Source organism: Herpailurus yagouaroundi, unplaced genomic scaffold (assembly GCF_014898765.1).
Source record: "Herpailurus yagouaroundi ecotype Mexico unplaced genomic scaffold, PumYag 210, whole genome shotgun sequence".
Taxonomy (NCBI): Eukaryota; Metazoa; Chordata; class Mammalia; order Carnivora; family Felidae; genus Herpailurus; species Herpailurus yagouaroundi.
The window spans coordinates 21,019,249-21,042,027 of NW_024412441.1; the positions used below are offsets into that span (position 1 = coordinate 21,019,249).

The 22,779-nt window shown below is 43.7% G+C and overlaps 1 protein-coding gene across 5 annotated transcripts in view; it reads right to left on the reverse strand.

The window, feature by feature from the left end:
- TBC1D8 (TBC1 domain family member 8) overlaps positions 1 to 20,830 on the reverse strand; it is a 119,440-nt gene extending 98,610 nt beyond the window's left edge. For 3 of the 5 annotated variants that reach the window (XM_040454052.1, XM_040454050.1, XM_040454049.1), the window contains exon 1: positions 20,600 to 20,829. In XM_040454052.1, the coding sequence (XP_040309986.1) occupies positions 20,600 to 20,726 (127 nt within the window). In that variant the 5' untranslated portion in view covers positions 20,727 to 20,829. Of the gene's footprint in view, positions 1 to 20,599 lie in introns of all 5 variants that reach the window. The other 2 variants (XM_040454048.1, XM_040454047.1) reach the window with 1 other exon arrangement.
- Positions 20,831 to 22,779: the final 1,949 nt, after the last annotated feature.

The window sequence follows — 22,779 nt, forward strand, 5'->3', positions numbered from 1 at the left end:
AACGTGATACATCACATTAACAAAAAAAAAGAGAAAAACCATATGATCCTGTCAATCGATGCAGAAAAGGCCTTTGACAAAATCCAGCACCCTTTCTTAATAAAAACCCTTGAGAAAATCGGGATAGAAGGAACACACTTAAAGATCATAAAAGCCATTTATGAAAAGCCCACAGCTAACATCATCCTCAATGGGGAAAAACTGAGAGCTTTTTCCCTGAGATCAGGAACATGACAGGGATGCCCACTCTCACCACTGTTGTTTAACATAGTTCTGGAAGTTCTAGCATCAGCAATCAGACAACAAAAGGAAACCAAAGGCATCAAAATTGGCAAAGATGAAGTCAAGCTTTCGCTTTTTGCAGATGACATGATATTATACATGGAAAATCCGATAGACTCCACCAAAAGTCTGCTAGAACTGATACATGAATTCAGCAAAGTTGCAGGATACAAAATCAATGTACAGAAATCAGTTGCATTCTTATACACTAACAATGAAGGAACAGAAAGACAAATAAAGAAACTGATCCCATTCACAATTGCACCAAGAAGCATAAAATACCTAGGAATAAATCTAACCAAAGATGTAAAGGATCTGTATGCTGAAAACTATAGAAAGCTTATGAAGGTAATTGAAGAAGATTTAAAGAAATGGAAAGACATTCCCTGCTCATGGATTGGAAGAATAAATATTGTCAAAATGTCAATACTACCCAAAGCTATCTACACATTCAATGCAATCCCAATCAAAATTGCACCAGCATTCTTCTCGAAACTAGAACAAGCAATCCTAAAATTCATATGGAACCACAAAAGGCCCCGAATAGCCAAAGTAATTTTGAAGAAGAAGACCAAAGCAGGAGGCATCACAATCCCAGACTTTAGCCTCTATACAAAGCTGTCATCATCAAGACAGCATGGTATTGGCACAAAAACAGACACATAGACCAATGGAATAGAATAGAAACCCCAGAACTAGACCCACAAATGTATGGCCAATTCATCTTTGACAAAGCAGGAAAGAACGTCCAATGGAAAAAAGACAGTCTCTTTAACAAATGGTGCTGGGAGAACTGGACAGCAACATGCAGAAGGTTGAAACTAGACCACTTTCTCACACCATTCACAAAAATAAACTCAAAATGGATAAAGGACCTGAATGTGAGACAGGAAACCATCAAAACCTTAGAGGAGAAAGCAAGAAAAGACCTCTCTGACCTCAGCCGTAGCAATCTCTTACTCGACACATCCCCAAAGGCAAGGGAATTAAAAGCAAAAATGAATTACTGGGACCTTATGAAGATAAAAAGCTTCTACACAGCAAAGGAAACAACCAACAAAACTAAAAGGCAACCAACGGAATGGGAAAAGATCTTTGCAAATGACATATCGGACAAAGGGCTAGTATCCAAAATCTATAAAGAGCTCACCAAACTCCACACCCGAAAAGCAAATAACCCAGTGAAGAAATGGGCAGAAAACATGAATAGACACTTCTCTAAAGAAGACATCCGGATGGCCAACAGGCACATGAAAAGATGTTCAGCGTCGCTCCTTATCAGGGAAATACAAATCAAAACCACACTCAGGTATCACCTCACGCCAGTCAGAGTGGCCAAAATGAACAAATCAGGAGACTATAGATGCTGGAGAGGATGTGGAGAAACGGGAACCCTCTTGCACTGTTGGTGGGAATGCAAATTGGTGCAGCCGCTCTGGAAAGCAGTGTGGAGGTTCCTCAGAAAATTAAAAATAGACCTACCCTATGACCCAGCAATAGCACTGCTAGGAATTTATCCAAGGGACACAGGAGTACTGATGCATAGGGGCACTTGTACCCCAATGTTCATAGCAGCACTCTCAACAATAGCCAAAGTATGGAAAGAGCCTAAATGTCCATCAACTGATGAATGGATAAAGAAATTGTGGTTTATATACACTATGGAATACTACGTGGCAATGAGAAAAAATGAAATATGGCCTTTTGTAGCAACGTGGATGGAACTGGAGAGTGTGATGCTAAGTGAAATAAGCCATACAGAGAGGGACAGATACCATATGGTTTCACTCTTATGTGGATCCTGAGAAACTTAACAGAAACCCATGGGGGAGGGGAAGGAAAAAGAAAAAAAAAGAGGTTAGAGTGGGAGAGAGCCAAAGCATAAGAGACTGTTGAGAACTGAGAGCAAACTGAGGGTTGATGGGAGGTGGGAGGGAGGAGAGGGTGGGTGATGGGTATTAAGGAGGGCACCTTTTGGGATGAGCACTGGGTGTTGTATGGAAACCAATTTGACAATAAATTTCATATATAAATTAAAAAAAAAAAAAGGAAATACAGAGGTGACAGGGACCAGCCTCATCATTTGACAGGTGAGGAATCTGAGCCTCCAGGAGGCTGGGTAGATGTCTCAGGGGTCACACAGCACTGGGAATTAACTACACCTGTGAGACTGAGTCCTGCCCCAGCTCTCCCTACTGCTTGGTGTTCACCCTTCAGAAGTTAGGACCACCTCACGCCCTCACCTACAACTTACAATTATTCCAGGATAATGGGGGGAAGGTGACTAACATTAACTAAGCACTGCAGCTGTCAAGCACTGTCCTAGTACTACAGATCCGTTTTCTTTCTTTTTTTTTTTTTTTGCCATTTACTATCATAATTACAACAATTTATATTAGTAGTATTAGCTCCATTTTACAGAAGAGGAAACTAAGGCCAAAGGTCATACAAGTAGGAAGAACAAGATTTCTCTCCTTTTCTAACTCCTAATAGTCCTATCCTTTGCCCCAACAATGCTTAAAGAAATTAGATATGGATATGATTGAGATCATGGTAGAAAAATCCACCGAAACCAAATTCACCTTAAGCATTCTACTCCGTATCTTAGCTTTGAAAAACAAATACATATGAAATCCAAAACAAACAATTTAATCATAAACTTGAAAATGCCTAACTCAGGGGCGCCTGGGTGGCGCAGTCGGTTAAGCGTCTGACTTCAGCCAGGTCACGATCTCGCGGTCTGTGAGTTCGAGCCCCGCGTCAGGCTCTGGGCTGATGGCTCAGAGCCTGGAGCCTGTTTCCGATTCTGTGTCTCCCTCTCTCTCTGCCCCTCCCCCGTTCATGCTCTGTCTCTCTCTGTCCCAAAAATAAATAAACGTTGAAAAAAAAAAATTAAAAAAAAAAAAAAAAAGAAAATGCCTAACTCAAATTCAAATTCTGGTTTGTTTGTTTGTTCATTTGTTTTTAATGAATTGCAATGCACCTCTAAACAAGCTTCAGTTCTTCCCTTCAATTCTCCACTCAGCCCTAATGGGAAGAGAAACAAGGGTTTTAAGAGATAGACTGAGGGTACTTGGGAAGCTGGGAACTCAGGACCAGGGGCTACAGTCCCAGCAAACCAAGTACAGTCCCAGCCATTCATTCAAGTCTACAGAAGCCAGAAGAAACTGAGAACCACATGTAAAAATCAAGAGTTTCCTTAACAGTTAAATACAGAATTACTGTGTGATCCCACTATCTCACTTCTGAGAATATATCCAAAAGAACAGAAATCAGAGACTCGAATAGATATTTGCACATCTACATTCATAGCTGCATTATGCACAATAGCCAAAAGGTAGAAGCAATTCTATGTGTATCAATAGATGACTGATCAAGCAAAATGTGATATATCCATGCAATGGAATCTTACTCGGCCTTAAAAAAGAAGAAAATTCTGATACAAGCTACAACATGGATGAACCCTGAGAACATTAAGTTAAGTGAAATAAGCCAGACACAAAGATAAATACTGTATGAAACCACTTACATGAGGGTAGTCAAACTCCTAGAATAGAAAGTAGAATGCGGGTTGCCAGGAATTGCAGGGAGGGAGGAATGGGGAGGTCACGCTTAATGGGCACAGAGTTTCAGCTTGGGAAGATGAAAAAGTTCTGGAGATGGATGTGGTGATGGCTACATGACAATGTGAATGTACATACCAGTGAACTGTACACTTAAAAATGGTTAAAATGGTAAGTTTTCTGTTCTGTATATTTCACTACAATTTTTAAAAACTTTGTTACCTAAGCCATTTTAATAAACAAAATATAACAGGGTCTCAACAGATGCCAGCCCAGCACAAGATGAGAAGGAGCAGGTCTGGAGGATGCAGGCATGGGGACTCCTGTCTCAGCAGTCCCTTCACCTTTCTGGAAAGGGCTAAGCGCAGTCAAGTGAAAACAGAGCAAGAGAATCACTGCCTCAGATCAGTCCGGCTCCTCATCTGTACACAAAGGAATATGGCTGGTGGTCTCCAAAATCTAAGCCCTATCAGTCACCCTGCTGTGACCCCCAGAGGCCTAACAACTAAGAGTCCCAGTGGCATGGAGGTCAACCTCATGACTGGGAGACTCGAACCCACAGCTGCTGAGGCTATTTTTAAATAGGAAAAGGAGTCCACTTCATTTCGGTAACCTACAGAAGGCTGCAGAGTGCTTCTACAAAAGGGAAAGGGAGCAGGAGTGCTGGGAAATGCCGCAGGAGCCCACTGTGCCAACACTTCCAGAGCACAGGAGGGCTGAGCCCTTGGAGAGTGTCCATAACCCAGGGCCAAAGCAGAGCGCAGACGGGCCCAGAGCCAAGCTGTGCTTACAGGTATTCCACGAGCCTCTGTCTCTGATGAGGACGAGGGGTCAGAAAGACTTCAAGAGATAATATCCCTAAGGCTGGCAAGAACCTAAAAGATAGGGCTCAAAGGCCTAACTTATTTGACTAAATATTTCAGTTTTTAAAAGCAAGGACAACAAAAGCCAACCTCTTATAGTGTGGCGGCAAAAAAAACCACAAAATGTTTTAATGAAGGAAGTTTAAGATGAGGTTAACATAGTCAAGGGGATTTGTGGCACACACTGAGAATTCCAGTCCTAGGTTAATTACCAGAGTTAGCAATTACAAGAATAAAATCACTCGAGATTAATTATAGTAGAGTAAGTTCCCTGAGGGCAGGACTTTGTTTTGTTCACTGCCTGGAGAAGAGCTAGGCACACAGTAAGTACCTACTGAATGAATATCTTTTCCATGATTTTTACTCTTTTAAAATTCAGCTATTTATTGGCCACAACTAAGGCCTAACCTAACACTGTCACATATTCACATGATATTAAAAAGTCTTATGTCATAGTCATTTACAGTTTGGGGCAGGTGGGGAATATCTATATATGCCACCCACCCTGCTGCACATAGTAACTGGGACCCCCAAGAAACCTCAACTCTAGAAAGCATGTTACCAAAATGGTTGTTTCCATGACAAAAGCAGAAGGTGCTTAGTTCAGACTCACAATAAAGTTATTTTTCCTGCAGAAATTTCCTAATGGGTTTTTTGTTGTTAAATTACAGGTGTATCTTATATTTTCTTATTACAGGCTAAAAATACCTCTATCAAAATGGACAAGTGCTTCCAGGTTCACACTTAAAATTATCTTTTTTTATTTATCTTTTTATTTGGAAATAACTTCAAGTTTAAAGAAAAGCTTCAGGAATTAAAATAGGACAAAGAACAGTCATATACCATTTGCCAAGAATCAGATTTGCCTACTGTTAACAGCGTACCTCATTTGCTGTATTATCTGCTCTTTTTCTCTTGATATGATGTGATAGGACGTAATTACATACACATATTTTTTTTTCTGAATCATTTCAAAAGGAGACCTATTTCCATGGATAGGGGTATTTTCTTACACAACAATAGCATCGTTATCAACCTCACTAAATGTAACACACATGGTACTTTTATCTACCACTGGTATTCCAGTTTGGTCACTGACCCAACAAGGGACGCCCTTTGCAGCATGTTTCTCCTTCCAGTTCAGGACCCATTCTAGGGTTGGGCATTGCATTTAGTCATGTCTCTAGTTGCCTTTAATCCTCAGCCTTTCCTTGTCTTTACAACTGATGAAGACAAAGGTCCCCATCCCCCTTTTTTTGTTTTTGACAGTTTTGATCAAGTTATTCTCTTTCTTTCTTTTCTTTTTTTCTTGTGAGAGGGAGAGAGGGAGAGATTGAGCACGAGCAGTGGAGGGGCAGAGAGAATCCCAAGCAGGCTCCGCACTGTCAGCAGAGAGCCCAATGCAGGGCTCAAACCCACAAACCGTGAGATTGTGACCTGAGCGGAAATCAAGAGTCCACGCTTAACCAACTGAACCCAAGCACCCCTATTTTCATCTGAAATATGTATTCAAATTTATAGATTGTACACAGTTTTAATCATTTGCTCTGTACTTAAAATGTACCTCTCTGAAGTTGTGATGGGAAAATCATCCAATTTATACAATTCTGATTCTAAATATAACTTTTCAGAAATGTATACAATATTATAACTATAGCATATTAGAGCATGTGTTCTCAAAGCTTCTGCAATTATGATCTCTTTTGGTGTGAGTAAATCTGCCATTTAATTCTCTCTCTCTGAGATTCTCCTTCCCTCCCTCTCCCTGCTTTACTCTCTCCCCCCCAACCCTCCCTCCCATGCATACACAGACTTTCTAATAATCCTTCTGGTATAAATGGATGCTTGCCTATGGAAACTCTGGTCTTGAATCTTACCAAGATTTCAGGCACCATCAACACATTTCTGGCTTTGCCTATAGTTAAGGTTTCTGCAAATTTTAATTCAGAGGAAATAACTAAGTGTACTATTACATGGTTCTAACTTAACTTTTGGCTATGAAATATAGAGTACTCAAATCTAGCTTTCCAGGTAGTACAGGAAGTTAAAAAAATCACACAAGAAAAGCAACTTTTACAGTGGGATACACATCCTATCAAAGAGAATTTCCAGTTCCACAAGAGGCTCTCCAACCCCATTTATTCACACCTAAATGTTTTATTTGGATAAATGAAGATAAGCAAAAGGCTGCAAGATAAAACAACATCCATTTCGTGCAGACCTTTGCATTGCAAGCACCTAAGCAGTAGACATCAGAAATGTAGCTCCAGCTACCATCGACCTCACCTAATAGCAATTCCCAAATTAAGACACCAAAGTGTAATGTGATCACTCTTAGCCTCACCTGGCCATGACGCTGACTCAAGTACATTACTTCAACTAGCAAGTGGCGGTACAGCAGACACACATCTCATATTTAACTTATCAAATTCAACAATATGCCCTGGCCAAAACGCAGAGGGGAAAACAACCACTCACGCGGACTGCCCATCCATCAAGGAGCACAGGCCCTGGTGTGAGCTCCCTGGGGAGCTGGAGGCTCTGGGCTCCACAGAGGCCCCGACTTTCCAGGAACTCCTTGTAACATGAGCAGATTACCAAGAAGGGGGCCCTGCTGATTTTAAGGGTAATTTTTCAAGCAATTTTTGTCCTTCATGTTGATTTTGGAACCTAATACCCACATTAAGAGGCAGCTCCATTATACTGAGATTAAACAGTATCCACTTTGAGCCCTAAATGAGTGTCCAAACTCTACCTCAAGAACATACAGGAAACTAAAGGTTAAAACAAAAACACACAGGTGTGCGCACACGCGTGCGCGCGCACGTGCACACACACACACAGTTTTGGGACACTAGTTTTATTAAAACCTAATTTCTCCACCCAAATCCTTGCTGTGATTGAATCCTTAACATATGTTAGATCATGAGCTATACATTCCTAAAGCAATATTAATGCCTTGCTTACATTTTACATTTACTTTTCATTATAACAGCAATATAACAGAAACTCAAAATCCAAATTTGCTCACTATGCTCCCAGGGTAAGTGTAATATCCAAATCTCTACCTGAGGTTGAAATATGCTGTTTCTCCCTTGTAAAACTGTGTCTATCATGCAAATACTGCATCTCAAGTGAAAAATTCCACAAGTGCCTTCCAAATCTTTCATCATAGGCCAATCCCACTTTAGAAGGCCAACACATTTCCTTATGAAAACATCCCTATATCACAAACACTGGTGCACAAATTTATTTAAAACTCTGTTGAGGGGCGCCTGGGTGGCGCAGTCAGTTGAGCCTCCGACTTCAGCCAGGTCACGATCTCGCGATACGTGAGCTCGAGCCCCACGTCAGGCTCTGGGCTGATGGCTCAGAGCCTGGAGCCTGCTTCCGATTCTGTGTCTCCCTCTGTCTCTGCCCCTCCCCTGTTCATGCTCTCTCTCTGTCCCAAAAATAAATAAAGGTTGAAAAAAAAATAAAAATAAATAAAACTCTGTTGAATGGACAGTAATAATAATTCAGGATAGCCAAACTTTCTGGTCAATCTTTGTAATTTACTAAAATGATATTTCATCTGTATTTTCCTTCTAGAAATAAATCCTATTGTTTGAATCCCAATAACATTACTGATAACAAAAGTTTTTTATTTACATAGTAAATAAATGGTAACCCCCCACACACAGGAAACTCAACGTGGCATCCAATGCCAAGCAATTAACAACGAATTTTTAAGTTGCTATGGTTTCCTCGAATAATTTCTTTTGCCTGGTGAAACAATTACCGTCCAGTGCTAACCCAGCATCCCTGGGATCCATTTAAAATAGTTCATCCTTGCCTGTTTTCGATTCTGTGTCTCCCTCTCTCTCTGCCCCTCCCCCGTTCAGGCTCTGTCTCTCTCTGTCCCAAAAATAAATAAACGTTGAAAAAAAAAAATTAAAATAGTTCATCCTTCTGGTGACCAGTTACAGATTCTTTGAGGTAATTTTTTTCCCCAGTACTCAGTATTTAACCTTATTCCCAAATCAAAATTCCTTGGGAATTGTCTCCTGAGGTCCTGCTCACCTGGATGCCTTACCTCCTTTACTGACCTATTCAAAGCCTAGCCATGACCACTTCAAGGCCCAGCAGCCACAGATGCAGCATTCAACAGACCTTCCATTTCCTGACAAAGAATAAATTTGTGGTTTTTCCTCTCTTTTTTTAAGTTTCTTTATTTTCAGAGAGAGAAAATCCCAAGCAGGCTCCGCACTGTCAACGCAGAGCCCAATGTGGGTCTTGAACTCATGAATCATGAGATTCATGGACCTCATGAGATTCAGGACCTCAGCAGAAACCAAGAGTCAGACACTTAACTGACTGGGTGACCCTGGAGCCCCAACAAATAATAAATTTATAATAACAACCAAAAACCTACCAAGTCCCACCTTGATAAAGCTGCTCACGTGCATGCCTACTTCCTCTCCACCCATCCACTCCCGAACTGCTCTCCCTGAGGCAGCCAATGTCCCTGGAGCCTTTTCCATACCATACTGCAGAGTCCATCCCTCTCCCCTCCCTCTTTCTTGAATACACTTGTCTCTTGGCCTCTGGGAAATACACTCTACTCATTTCCTCCTGTTCTCCTGACCACTCCTCTGTCCCCTCTGTGTTTTCCTCCTCTACAAGCCTTTCTAGACAACTCACAAGCACATCAAACTGAACTTGTCCAGAACAGCTTCTCAGAGGCCACAGAGCTCTCACATGTGCTTTCCTTTGCTCAGAAGGCCCTTTCCTCCCTGTTTTACCCAGCTAACACCATTCTAAGCACCCTGCAGGTCTTAGCTGACACAACAGATCCTCAGAGAAATCCTTCCTGACACTCCCAGCCTAAATTAGCTTCCCCATTATTCCTTCTCATCACCCTCGCCTCCCTGAACTTACCACCATTTATAATTCTTTCATGGTTTAATAATCACTCCATCACTACCACTAGCTTTTTCCATCCCTTTAGATGATAAGCTGCATGAGAACACAGGGCCTGACACTGTTGAAAGAAATATTCTTTTGGCTTTTTCTTCTTTAAATACAAATAATTAAACAGGGGTGCCTGGGTGGCTCAGTTAGTTAAACGCCCAACTCTTGATTTTAGCTCAGGTCATGATTTCACACTTGTGAGATCGAGCCCCACATTGGGCTCTGAGCTGAGCATGGAGCCTGTTTAAGATTCTCGTTCTCGGGGCGCCTGGGTGGCGCAGTCGGTTAAGCGTCCGACTTCAGCCAGGTCACGATCTCGCGGTCTGTGAGTTCGAGCCCCGCGTCAGGCTCTGGGCTGATGGCTCGGAGCCTGGAGCCTGTTTCCGATTCTGTGTCTCCCTCTCTCTCTGCCCCTCCCCCGTTCATGCTCTGTCTCTCTCTGTCCCAAAAATAAATAAAAACGTTGAAGAAAAAAAAATTAAAAAAAAATAAATAAAAAATAAAAAGATTCTCGTTCTCTCTCTCTCTCTCTCCCTCCCTCTCTGCCTCTCTCCCACTCATGCATGTGCTTGCTCTCTCAAAAAAATAAAAATAAATTAAAAAAAACAAATGATTTTGACAACATATCTAGAAAACATAACAATTTGAAGTATGAAATCTTCCACTGTTATTATAAAACTCTTAAAATAACACCAACAATAATTGTTTTTCAGGTTAAGAAACTGAGCCCCAGAAGGAATGGGTCAGTCACAGAACCACATCTCTGAGGTTAGGTAAGAGATAAAAATCATAAACTTGTAACTCTAAACCAATTTCTTCTCCAGAGGGGGGGAAACAAAATCCAGGCTATCTTTTGATTTCAAATTAAAGTACCTGACTAGATTAGATGCATTTCTGAAAATAGTTCCTAAGCCTCAGTGAAATTGACACACCCCACACATGGTAGACATTTTGAAGGCTAAATATAGTTTACGGAGAGGACAAATATCTGAAGCATGGGTAATCCAAGAGTAATCATGGTCCATGAGGCAAGAATGAAACATTGCTTCAATGCCTCTCCTTATCCCCATTACACATACCGTGCTGGTAACCAGAAAAACTGCCAAGCTCTCCCAAATTTTAGATTCAGTCTACATTTTATCCAATTTACATGTGCATGTAAAAAAACAAATAATTCTACCAGGCTCGGTGAGAAACACAACAGCTCCCTCATGACCTTCCCTACTCTCACTTCCCAGCCCCTGAAGGAAATAGCTTCGATCCTTAATGGATTCTTTTTGCATTTACCTTCATTTCTCTGATTGTATCACTAGTTCTTTTTTTTTTTTTTTTTTATTGTTTATTTATTTTGAGAGAGAGAGGAGAGAGAAACAGACTACAAGTGCAGGGTGCCAGAGAGAGAGAGGGAGACACAGAATCCGAAGCAAGACTCCAGGCTCTGAGCTGTCAGCACAGAGCCCCATACGGGGCTCAAACTCATGAGTGTGAGATCACGACCTGAGTCGAAATTGGATGCCCAACCTACTGAGGCACCCAGGCACCCCTATCACTAGTTCTTGAATTTACAGAGAGCTGAGCTTTGTAGTAAAACTATGAAACTTGGCTAACCTACACAACTTTTTATTTTCCCTGCAGTTAACAACTGCCAAGAATTCTTGGCTGATTTAGCTTTATCAATAATTTACCCACAATTCCTCTCCTACTGCACAGACCTTCCTTCAACATGTGCAAGGATGGGAGGTGCTCTACCAATCTCTCTTCCCCTAGGAGCTGTCTTGCAGCCTTCTGCCCTGCTCTCATCTGGACTGAGGGGTCTCTGAGCTGTCATTTTACGATTTCCCTTCACCATCATCCTGGAGATTCCCTTATAAGGACTTGTTTTTAAACAAGTAACAAAAAGCACAAACTCTTGGGGAAAAGATTGTACCTGACTGCATGAAAATTAAGAATGTTAGTTCTTCAAAAGACCCAAAATTAAAAAAGTCCAGTCATAAAGTGATAAATTTTTAATACTTAAAAAATACAGAACACACACACACACACAGCTCCTAAATTAAGAAAATCATACTTCCTCATGTCTTTCAGGTTACTGAGACATGTGACTTGCTTTTGCCAATATAAACTGAATACGAGCTCCAGGTTGGCTAAGTCAGTCGAGGATGTGACTCTTGATCTCAGGGTCGTGAGTTCAAGCCCCACACTGGGAGTAGAGCTTATTTAAAAAATATACAGGGGAACCTGGCTGGCTCAGTGGGAAGAGTGTGCAAATCTTGATCTCGGGGTTGTGGGTTTAAGCCCTATGTTGGGTGTACAGATGACTGAAAAAAAATAAACATTAAATAAAGTGAATGGAAGGGATAGGTGTCACTTCCAACTACAAGTTCTAAAACCCAACATGAGAGTCACCAAATTCCTTTCCCCCTTACCATGTAACCATGGAAGCATTAGGAATGGAGCCTCCATCAGCCCATCTTTGGATGCCTACAAGAGAACCTTGGGAACCCACAATGGATATATAACATGAGGGAGAAATAAACTAATGTGGATCCACAGAGATGTTTGGGATGTTTGTTACCACAGCATAACCTAACCCATTATGGCTGATATACCCAACAAGATCACTCACAGGTGTATTCTCCAGAGAAGCTTTCACACATATGAACGTTATACAAGAATGTTCATAGCAGTATTATTTGTAATAACAAAAACAACTAGAAACCCAAATATGAGCTGACAAAAGAACGAATAAATGAGTCATTCCCATCAATGAAAATGAATGAATGCGGCTATATGCACCAACATGGTTCAATGTTAGGGAAACATTAACTATATATACACACATATATATGTAAAACTATAAATATAAATATAACTGGGATGTGGAAAACAAGCTTAAGAAAAAAACAAAGTAAATTATTATTCCTTTGTATAAAGTTTAAACAGCACACAAAACTCAACAATGTATTGATTAGGGAGGGGAATATAATCAGGAAAACACACAAGAGATTTCTTAAACATTGGAAATACTCTATTTTTTTAGTAACAGGTGATAGGTATTGTATTACTTATACTTTATATTTACATTATGTACTCCTATGCACACAGATTTCATATTTTAAAACTTTAGGCAAACTACCATCCTATTTATTATTTTTAAATGTCCATTCTCCATCAGTAACTACTTATTCAGAATAAAACCAACCACAAAATACAGTGCCCTTTCTTAAGGAGAACTTATTTGTGGCTGTTTATTTTGCTGCTGATTTTTCCTTCCTTTTTTTAAAGTAAAAAGCAGGAAGCAGAAAAATAAAATCTGGTGGAACAACAGACCCACCAAATGTTCAAGAATATTAATGACTCAACTTCACAGAGCTGTGTCAGTTGGCTGGTGATGTACTGGGGAAATCATTCCTGGGTCTGTACAGGATCATTTACATAAAGGTTACCAACGGGCAGTTCTAACAGCTGGGCTGGCGCAGCTGACAAACTACCGCTAGTCCTTACAGGCACGCAGGGCAGGCGTGAGAAATAGCAATGACAACACTCTGTATTATTTATTCCTGCCTTTTGCATAATTCCCATTTCCAGGATGATACAAAACATTTCTCAGCCTCAGAGGCTCACACTCATCAATTCTACTTGGACATCCATGTACTCACTAAATATTTACTGAGTGTTGCAGCAACAGAAACTGTTCCAGTGCTGGAGGCATGGTGGTGAGGGACACAGACCTGGGATCTCCATCCTGGAGATCATGGTCTGGTTCCCTAGAAAGTGATAAAGCCACAAAGGGCCACATCATGGGAAACAGTGGTGAGTGCTCTAAGGTGTAAGAGGATCAGAGGAGGGAGAGGTCCAGTGCCCCATCGCCAGGTAGCAGAGCTCAGGCTGACATCTGAAGGGTGTCAAACGGAGAGAAGAATTAGCCAGGCAGACGGGGAGGTGAGGGCACCCCCAGGCCGAGGGGACAGCAGGTGAAGGTCTTGGGAAGTGCCTGACAAGCTGTCCTTACCAGGAGAAGGTGAAGGAGAAAGAGCCTGAGAGGTCGTGAGGAATAATAGCTCTTGCAACACCCAAACAGCTGTTAAAATATGCTCAGGGCTGCTTTTCAATACAGATGATTAAAGTTTTTTAAGTTAGGGGGAAAAATCTGTCTTGGAAATTTGGTCAGATTTACTACTTTCATTTAAAATAAATTCCTCCTCTATCCAATGCTGCCAGAATATAGAGTCAAGATCATAAAATCCTATCCCTTCACAGCTAATAAATGAATTCTTTAAAAGCTACAAGGCTCTCAATCATTTTCAGCTCTTCCTAAAGAGTTCCAATTAGGCTGAAAGGGCTAGCCTCCACTACTGCACCACCCACACATTTGTACCTCATATTATTCCTCGAGGGACACAGTCTCTGCCTTGTTTGATTACCTAATTACAGTGCCCTTATTATGCCTTAATTAAATGCAACTGTTGGAAACCCCAACGTTTTATTAATGGCTTATCAGCCCTTAAAAACGTATCAGTTATTTTACCTGTATATCTGTATTGTAAGATATCTTCCAGTTTATGCTCTTAAAATCAAAGTACTTCCTTTATTTGTGTTCCTTCCTTAATGTGCTTTTGGAAAATAAGACCAAAGACTCTGGAGCCAATATCTGAGAAGTCTACACAATGCAAAGACTGCCCAACTGAACTGAAGAATTTTGTTGGTAGTAAAGACTAAATCCACCAACAAATTCAAGGGCACCTGGCTGGCACAATCAGTACAGCATGCAACTCTTAATCTCAGGGTCCTGGGTTCAAGCCCCACGCTCAAGTGGAGCCTACTTAAAATAAAGTCAAGGGGCACCTGGGTGGCTCAGCTGGTTACGCGTCTGACTCTTGATTTCGGCTCAGGTCATGATCTCATGGCTCATGAGTTCAAGCCCTACACATGGCTCTGCACTGACTACAGAGCCTGCTTGGGATCCTCTCTTTCCCTCTCTCTCTGCCCCTCCCCTGTTTGCGCTCTCTCTCTCTCTCTCTCTCTCTCTCTCTCTCTCTCATAAATAAATAAATAAATAAACAAACAAACTAAAAAAAAAGTCAAAGAAAAAAAAAGGGCAAAAATCCACCCACAAATTCAGCTACCTGAGCAAGACTATAGCCAAGAAAGTCAACACTCAAGCTGGGCTTCACCAATTTCCAATTTTTCAACAGAGTCATTCTGAGCAAGGCTAGTGACCACACACAAATCCCTGGTGTCAGTTTCATATCCCCCCGTCTTTGGCACACTGTCCCAAAGAAAGTAGACAATTCACTCTGAGCACAGTCACTCAACGCCTGCAACACCGAAGTGAAGTTCCCTTTATTTACTAGGATTTAACAAAGGATTTCAAAGAAGCTCTGTAAAACAAATCCTGCTAGCACAAACTGCTATTTAAATATTTAACTTTCTGGGGCACCTGGGTGGCTCAGTAGGTTGAGCGTCTGACTCCTGACCTCAGCTCAGTTCATGATCTCACGGTTTGTGGGATTAAGCCCTGCTTCAGGCTCTGCACTGACAGCATATAGCCTGCTTAGGAGTTTCTCTTTCCCTGCCCTTTCCCCACTTGCTCTCACACTCTCTCTCAAAGAAAATAAATTTTTAAAAATAGTTTAAGATATAAACAAATATTTAACTTTCTGGGATACCTAGGTGGCTCATTCAATTGAGCATCTGACTCATGATTTCAGCTCAGGTCATGATCCCTGGGTCACTGGATCGGGTCTGCACTGAGTATGGAGCCTGCTTAAGATTGTCTCTCTCTCCCCCTCTGCCCCTCTCCCATGCCTACATTCTCTCTCTCTCAAAAAAAAATAAAAATAAAAATAAAACAAAAATAAAAATTAATATTTAACTTTCTGGGGCACCTGGGTGGCTCAGTCACATTCTGGTTGAACGTCCATCTCTTGGTTTCAGTTCAGGTCATGATCCCAGGGTCATGAGACCAAGCCCCACACTGGGCTCCATGATGAGCCTGGAGCCTGCTTAAGATTATCTCTCTCAGAACACCTGGGTGGCTCAGTCGGTTAAGCGTCCAACTCTGGATTTCAACTCAGGTCATGATCTTGTGGTTAATGAGACTGAGCCCCACGTGGGCTATCCGTGCAGAGACTGCTTGGGATTCTCTCTCCTCTCTGCCCCTCCCCCTGCTTGCTCGCGCATGCATTCCCTCTGTCTCAAAATAAATAAATACACATTAAAATAAAGGTTCTCTCTCTCTGCCTCTTCCCTGCTTGCTCATGCATGCTCTCTAAAAAAATTTATATTTAACTTTCCCATTATACTTATTAAATACTGCAGTAATAAGTATTTTTTATATCCTTCACTTTAATGCAAACTTCTTTACAACACTTTTATTCTAAGAAGCCCTCTTGTTAGTCAATTTTTTAAGTGTTCCTTCTCTTTTTTTCCAAACAGACTAGGTGGCAAGCCCAGATAAGCCCTTCATATAGTTCTAATCCTAAGCCTTGTTTGAATTGGAACCCTTGTGTATTGCTGGTAGGAATGTAAAATGGTACAGCCACAGTGGAAAAGTTTCCAACCCTCTAAAGTAAGCTTCCTTATTGTCCCTATCTTAAGGCTGTTACAACCAAGACTCAAATAAACCAAATAAACTAGCACAAGGCCTCTCTGTCCAGATTTGTAACAGACTTATCTTGACTCAAAGTCGCTGTTTTCCACTACACCATACTTCCCCCTGTGACCCTAGCTACTTAGGAAATTGTTAGCCCCTAACTATTAGAAATGCAATGACAGCAACAGGGGCTGAAGGCAAACATCCTGAAAAGTAGAAGCCATCAATATTTTCTTCAAATTACAACTTTTTAACTGCCAGGCTCTTTGGGAAAAGAACTACAAGGTTATACAGAAACGCACATAATAGAACTCTGAAAAATAAAATCGTTTAGAGGGGCATATCCAGGTGGTGACATTAGGTCTTTAAAGCTGCATTTGTGCTGCTCATTTTAAGTGCTTCAGGGAGCATTGGAGGAGAGGGCAACAATGATGTGTTCTTCTGTCTGAACCTCCCAAATGCTAACTTCTCCCACTCAGTTCTCCCAGAGCTGACTGAACTTTCATAACAAACATTCCTACACACCTGAAACTAATGTAACATTGTGTGTCAACTACACTGAAATTAAAAAAAATTAATAATAAAAAAATATTCCCACAGGTTGGAGATTGTATTCAAGTGAATACTTTTATACCTTGATTCCTCCCTTCCAGAGCAAAATCACTTCTGTCCCAGGAGCTTTGGAAACATTTTATAATGCTGTATTCAGCCACACCATGTTCTAACTGGAGGATAAGGTCGCTGCCTCCCACTACTGTCCCCAAGCCCAGGATTTCCTTCTCCAAACAGGTCCCAAGGGGTGGTAACAGAGGCCGCCTGAGAAGCTGGTGCCATGATCCTTCCCTCTCAAAAGGAGCTACTTAAAAAAAAAAAAAAAAAAAAAACAGACAGAAGGAGGAGGTCTCTGTTTCCCATTGATTCCCTCCAGCTTTCCACAATGGTCAGACTGCCAGGTAAACAGGAAGCCGAGGAGAGAGGAGAATGTTCCCATCCCATGTGATCAGCTCAGCCTCAGTCAGAAAAGCTGGGCCTCCACTCTCACCCAACTTTTAACGAAAAGTAGAATCCATCATTCATGCATATGTTCTTCCATGTGGTCACCCTACAAATGTTTAATGAGCACATACTATGTGCTAGGCACCATCATAGGTAAAATACCTGCCCTCATAGAACAGACAATCAGTAGGAAGAAACAATGAACAAAATGATCAACGATATTGTATATTAGAAAGTGAGAAAGGGCAATGGAGAAAATAAAACTGAAGATATATATAGGGAATGTGTGTATTAGTCGGAAGAGTGATTATATTCCTCAATGAAATGAAACCTTATATTTCTGAGGGTAGGCAATTTTTAAACATGTCAGACTAAATGCCAATGGAGACCTCATATGTTTAAGCTCCTATGAATAACAAATTCAGCATCAGAATTAAAAAAAAAAAAGACTTCGTTACCACTCCCTTACATTTTATTTCCAACCCCTCTTAACCACCTATACTTGCTTCTCTCCAAAGAAAAGCCTACAACCAGTCAGAATACCCATCATGCTAGCCCTCATTATCTTCATAAACTCTAAATTGCTCAAAATCTGCCAAATCAGAATTCTACATATTCTGAAAACCACCACCAACATTAAGCTGCCCTCTGTGTCACACAGTCTTGATTTTATAACATTCATAAGTGGTTGGGTTAGGACCAGCTCATTGGTGGATGTGGTAACTCCGGGTTGCTCAATCAGCACAGCTACGTTAGTTGCTACCCAGCTAAATGTCTGAAGGTAAAGCAGCGTAGGAAATGTCAGGCTTTCACAATCAACAGGAGGTTCAGAGTCCCTGAGAAATAGTGTCATCTGTCTTTTCATGGGGTATTTTTTTTTTTTTTTGGTTGATCGTTATTGCCTTTAAGAATATTGTGCATAGGGGCACCTGGGTGGCGCAGTCTGTTAAGCGTCCGACTTCAGCCAGGTCACGATCTCGCGGTCCGTGAGTTCGAGCCCCGTGTCGGGCTCTGGGCTGATGGCTCAGAGCCTGGAGCCTGTTTCCGATTCTGTGTCTCCCTCTCTCTCTGCCCCTCCCCCGTTCATGCTCTGTCTCTCTCTGTCCCAAAAATAAATAAACGTTGAAAAAAAATTAAAAAAAAAAAAAAAAGAATATTGTGCATATTCACTGTAAGCCCAAACCGAAGTATACACCAAGGAAGGCCAAAGCCACAGGTATGATAAAAGAGACCTGCTTGGTGCACTTGGGTGCCTCAGTCGGTTGAGCATCTGACTCTTGATTTTGGCGCAGGTCATGATCCCAGGGTCATGGGATCAAACCCAGCACTGGGCTACTTGTTGAGTTTGGAGCCTGCTTGGGATTCTCTCTGCTCCTCTCCCCAGCTGACACTCTAACTCTAAAATTAAAAAATAAATAAATAGGGGCGCCTGGGTGGCTTGGTCAGTTGGGCGTCTGACTTCGGCTCAGGTCATGATCTCACGGTCCGTGAGTTCAAGCCCCGCGTCAGGTTCTGTGCTGACGGCTCAGGGCCTGGAGCCTGTTTCAGATTCTGTGTCTCCCTCTCTCTCTGCTCCTCCCCTGTTCATGCTCTGTCTCTCTCTGTCTCAAAAAAATAAATAAACGTTAAAAAAAATTTTTTTTAATAAATAAATAAATAAAATAATAAAAAAGATCTGCTTGATTTTGGAATGCAAAAAGGAGGTGGGCTGCATCATTTTGAGTTCATCACAGATATAGACTCTGGACAACAAAGCCAGGCTCTCTGGAATCTCCTGAATCTCCATCAGCATCATAACTGAGGCTTTGTCCAGCTTCTCTGGTCCTGTCTCCCTTGCTAGATGGCGAATAACCCGAAGTCTTTCCCAAAGCAGCCTCAACAGTACCCCACACAGTCAGCATGAACTAAGTGATGAAAACACTTTCTGGGCAGATGTTCCACGTTTCCCATTTCACAAACCTTCAAACCCTGTCCTTACCTTCTACTAAAGGAGACCATTTACTCCTGCCTCCTATACTAACTCCCTCCCTCAGAGCTTAAAATTGCTCCCAGAGCAGGCCCACCTGCTGCCCAACCTGTCCTCACTACTCACCACCACCATAGGTAACCCCACTACCGCTTTCATACAGATTCTTCAACTACCCCACTACTCTTTCGTCCAGAATGCCACCAAGTCATACCCACTCCTTGAGGCTCAGTGAAGTCCATCCTCTTAAGGAATCCAACTGCCAGCTTTCTCACCTTCCGGGTTTAAAGTACAGGAAGGGTAATTCCCTTTGCACCTGGTTCTGTTTCAGGGCCTGTTGATCACATTCCCCCATTAAACTTTACTCCAGGAGGGCTTCCCCCAGAATAAGCAGACAGTGGAGTCACCAACAGTGAGGCCAGGGACCCAAGCTCAGTCCCTTGACCTCTCTCTCTCCAGCCGTGGTCTGATTCTCAGTATAAGGAGGGATGTGATGGGAAAAAGATCTGAGGTCTCCTTTATTTCAGATTCCAAAATTCGGAAATTCCATATAGATCCCCTAGACACAAATGAAAAAGTCTAATAAACTGTTCTTCCTTTGACCCATTTAAACAGGTGGCCCAACTATGCAAGCTGGCCTCAATTTTTCCAAATGCTTGATCTTCACGGAGCCTTGGATAGTAACTTTTAGAAAAATTGCTTTGTTTTTTCATAAATTTTACAAGCCTGAGTTTTTTCCTCCTATCATTGATTGGAAGAAACAAGTGGGGGAGGGGGTAACTGACCCGCTCAATTTTGCTACTAAGATCGTAAGCTTGGGATTCGCACTGCCTCGGCTTCTCCTCCGGGCGCGCAAACGGTCCCCAGCCCGCCCTGCCCACACGCCCGACAGCCGGGGATTGCCAGGGTCGGTGGCGGTGGGCCGTCCGTGTGTCCCCAGCCGAGACACCACCTGGAACGTCGGGGCGCATCCAGATGGCCGAGTCGGGGCCGCACCCCGCTGTCACCTGGCCCCGCACAGCGGCCTGCGCTCCTCCCGGGGCGGCCCTCGCTCCCTCGGCTCGAGCTCCAGCCGGCGTTTCCCTTTCGATTCCTGAGCCGAATCTGGCCTCCAGGCGGTCACTGGGCCAAGAGGCGAAGGCACCTGCCTCTCCCGCAAGAACGCACGAGCCCGCAAGTCCCTTCTGCCACAACCTCGACGGGGGCTTGCAAGAGAAATACAGAAGAAAGGAAAACAAGCCCGAGGCAGGGCCGTCCCGGCCCGGCGTCTCCCACGAAATCGCCACCTGCGATGCACCCCGGGCTGGGGGCCGCGGGCCCGGCAGGGAGCGAGGTCCGGGGCCCGGCCCGCCGCGCCCGCCCGCCCCGGCGCGCCCCTTACCCGTGAGGCGGCCACCCCCCTCGCCGTGCCCGCGGCGCCGCTGCAGGATGAAGTAGCAGCTGCTCTTCTGAGTCACCCAGAGCTTCAGGGCGTTCTTCAGCAGCACCTCCTCGGGCTTGAGCCACATCGCAGCGGTCCGACCGCGCCCGCGGGCCCCGGCTTACATCGCCCCGGCCGCCTGCCGCGCCGGGCCGAGCCCGCTCGGGAGGAGGCGGCGGCGGCGAGGACCGCAGCCAGCCGGCGTCCTGCGCTCTCAGAGTCCCGGGAGCGCGGCCGGCGCAGCTCCAGGCTCGCAGCCCGCGCAGCCGCGCAGGCCCCGCCCCCGTCCCGGCTCCGCCCCAGGCCCCGCCCCAGGCCCGCCCCCGGGCTCCCACCGCCACCCCGTCCGCTCCCGCGGCGCCGCCTGGGTTTCCGAGTCCCGGCCGCTCCAGCGCACAGTTCCGGAGTGGAGGGAGGAAGTCCCATCCCGGCTGCCAGGTTCCCCCCTCCTCTCTCCGTTGCGCTTGCGAGGAGTGCCTAGACTCTTCTTCCTCCGCCCCTCCTGGGAGGCAGCTCGGGACCGCAGGACTTGACTCCCCGCCCCTCACTCTGAGAGGGGGAGGAGTGAGGGAAAAAGACATCTTGTTCTCACAGCTGCAGGTTGCCCAACCGAGGGCATTTATTTGTCTGTTGGGGAGCAGAGTGCACGCCAGAAAACCCAGGTGTGTTTGGAATAACATAGCATTTAACACAACAAGGAACACTTTTACGGATAACAAAAAATAGCATTAAAAATTAAAAGCAATTACTTTCCGATTTTAAAAAATTGGCCCACGTTTTCCATGCTCTCACAAGGGATCCGACAGAGCTGCTGAAGAGGCAGCAGCGATATTGTACGACCCTGAGTCAAGGCATCAGATCAAACTCAATCTGGACGTCCTCGTGAGTATAGAAGACAGCGATATTAGGGCTCCCCTGCGAGTCCCCTACACGGCAATCAACCCAGTCACATTTGTTCTAAGAGAATTGAAAGGCTGGGAAACACGGAGTACGTGATACTAAAGAAAAGCTATAGAGAATATGGAGGTAGGGCTTTTAAAATTTGTATTTCCTCAAAGCTGTTGTAGAACTAGACACATGGTAGCTGGCCTTGCACAAGCTCATGGTCCTCTTAGCAATGTCCTCAGAGAGGCAGTTAAATCCAACACCCAAAAGAGAAGTAAAGGAAAACCCCCATCAAAATGACCCTCAGGTTTTGACAAAGGAGTCCCTGACAAAATGTGACTGTTAATTAGGACAGAACTGAAAAGTAGAAGTAAATCCCCTACAGAACATGTGGGAACTGAGTGATATTTCTCACTGGAAACCAAGAAATCTGCAGAGGATCAGAAGGGGTCAGCTCAGAAGCCTGGACCTAACTGGGCAGGTTAGAAGCCACATGAAGAGAAGAGCCCTGTGGGAAGAGCAACCAGAATTGACCTCCCAGAGAGGAGGGACCTCTGTGGTTGAGAACTGGGAGGCCACTGACAAAGATCCTCTGAGTAAAACTGAGGAAGAGGAAGAGCGCTGTAATCAGGGAGATTTGGATGCAGTGGAGCAGGGGCCAGGGATGGCAAGAAAATACTCCTTCCAGAAATATTCACTGGAACCTCTCCCTCTCAGACATGCTGCCAGACCCTGGAATTGCAGAGAAGAATGGGAGATGGGCCCTGCCCTGATGAACTCACAGGTAAGCAAATAGGTACAAAGGGTAGTGGGAGTCAGGGTGGAGACAGTGGGGATGCACAGAATTAAGGTTGGGTTCCTCAGGGAGGGGACTGAGAAAGCCCCACAGAGCAGCTGTTGCTTGACTGGGGCTTGGGAAGTGAATATGTGTTTGCCACCCGGTCAAGTAGAGAGTCATGTCCGGTAAATGGATCAGCATGTATGACGTTGTTTAGGGCATAGGGGATGCAGCCGACAGAAGTCAGCCTCCTGGGCACAGAGCAAAGTGAAGAAGGTTGGAGAGGGGATCTGGAGGGGCCAGTGGAGAATATGTCACACGATGGTGACAACTTTCTACTCTTCCTCATCTCTGGGTACTCCTCACCTCTTTTTGGTATTATGGTTTGAATTGGGTCCCCCAAAATTCATATGTTAAAGTCCTAATCCCCAGTACCTCAGAATGTGACTTTATTTGGAAATAGAGTCATCGCAGATAT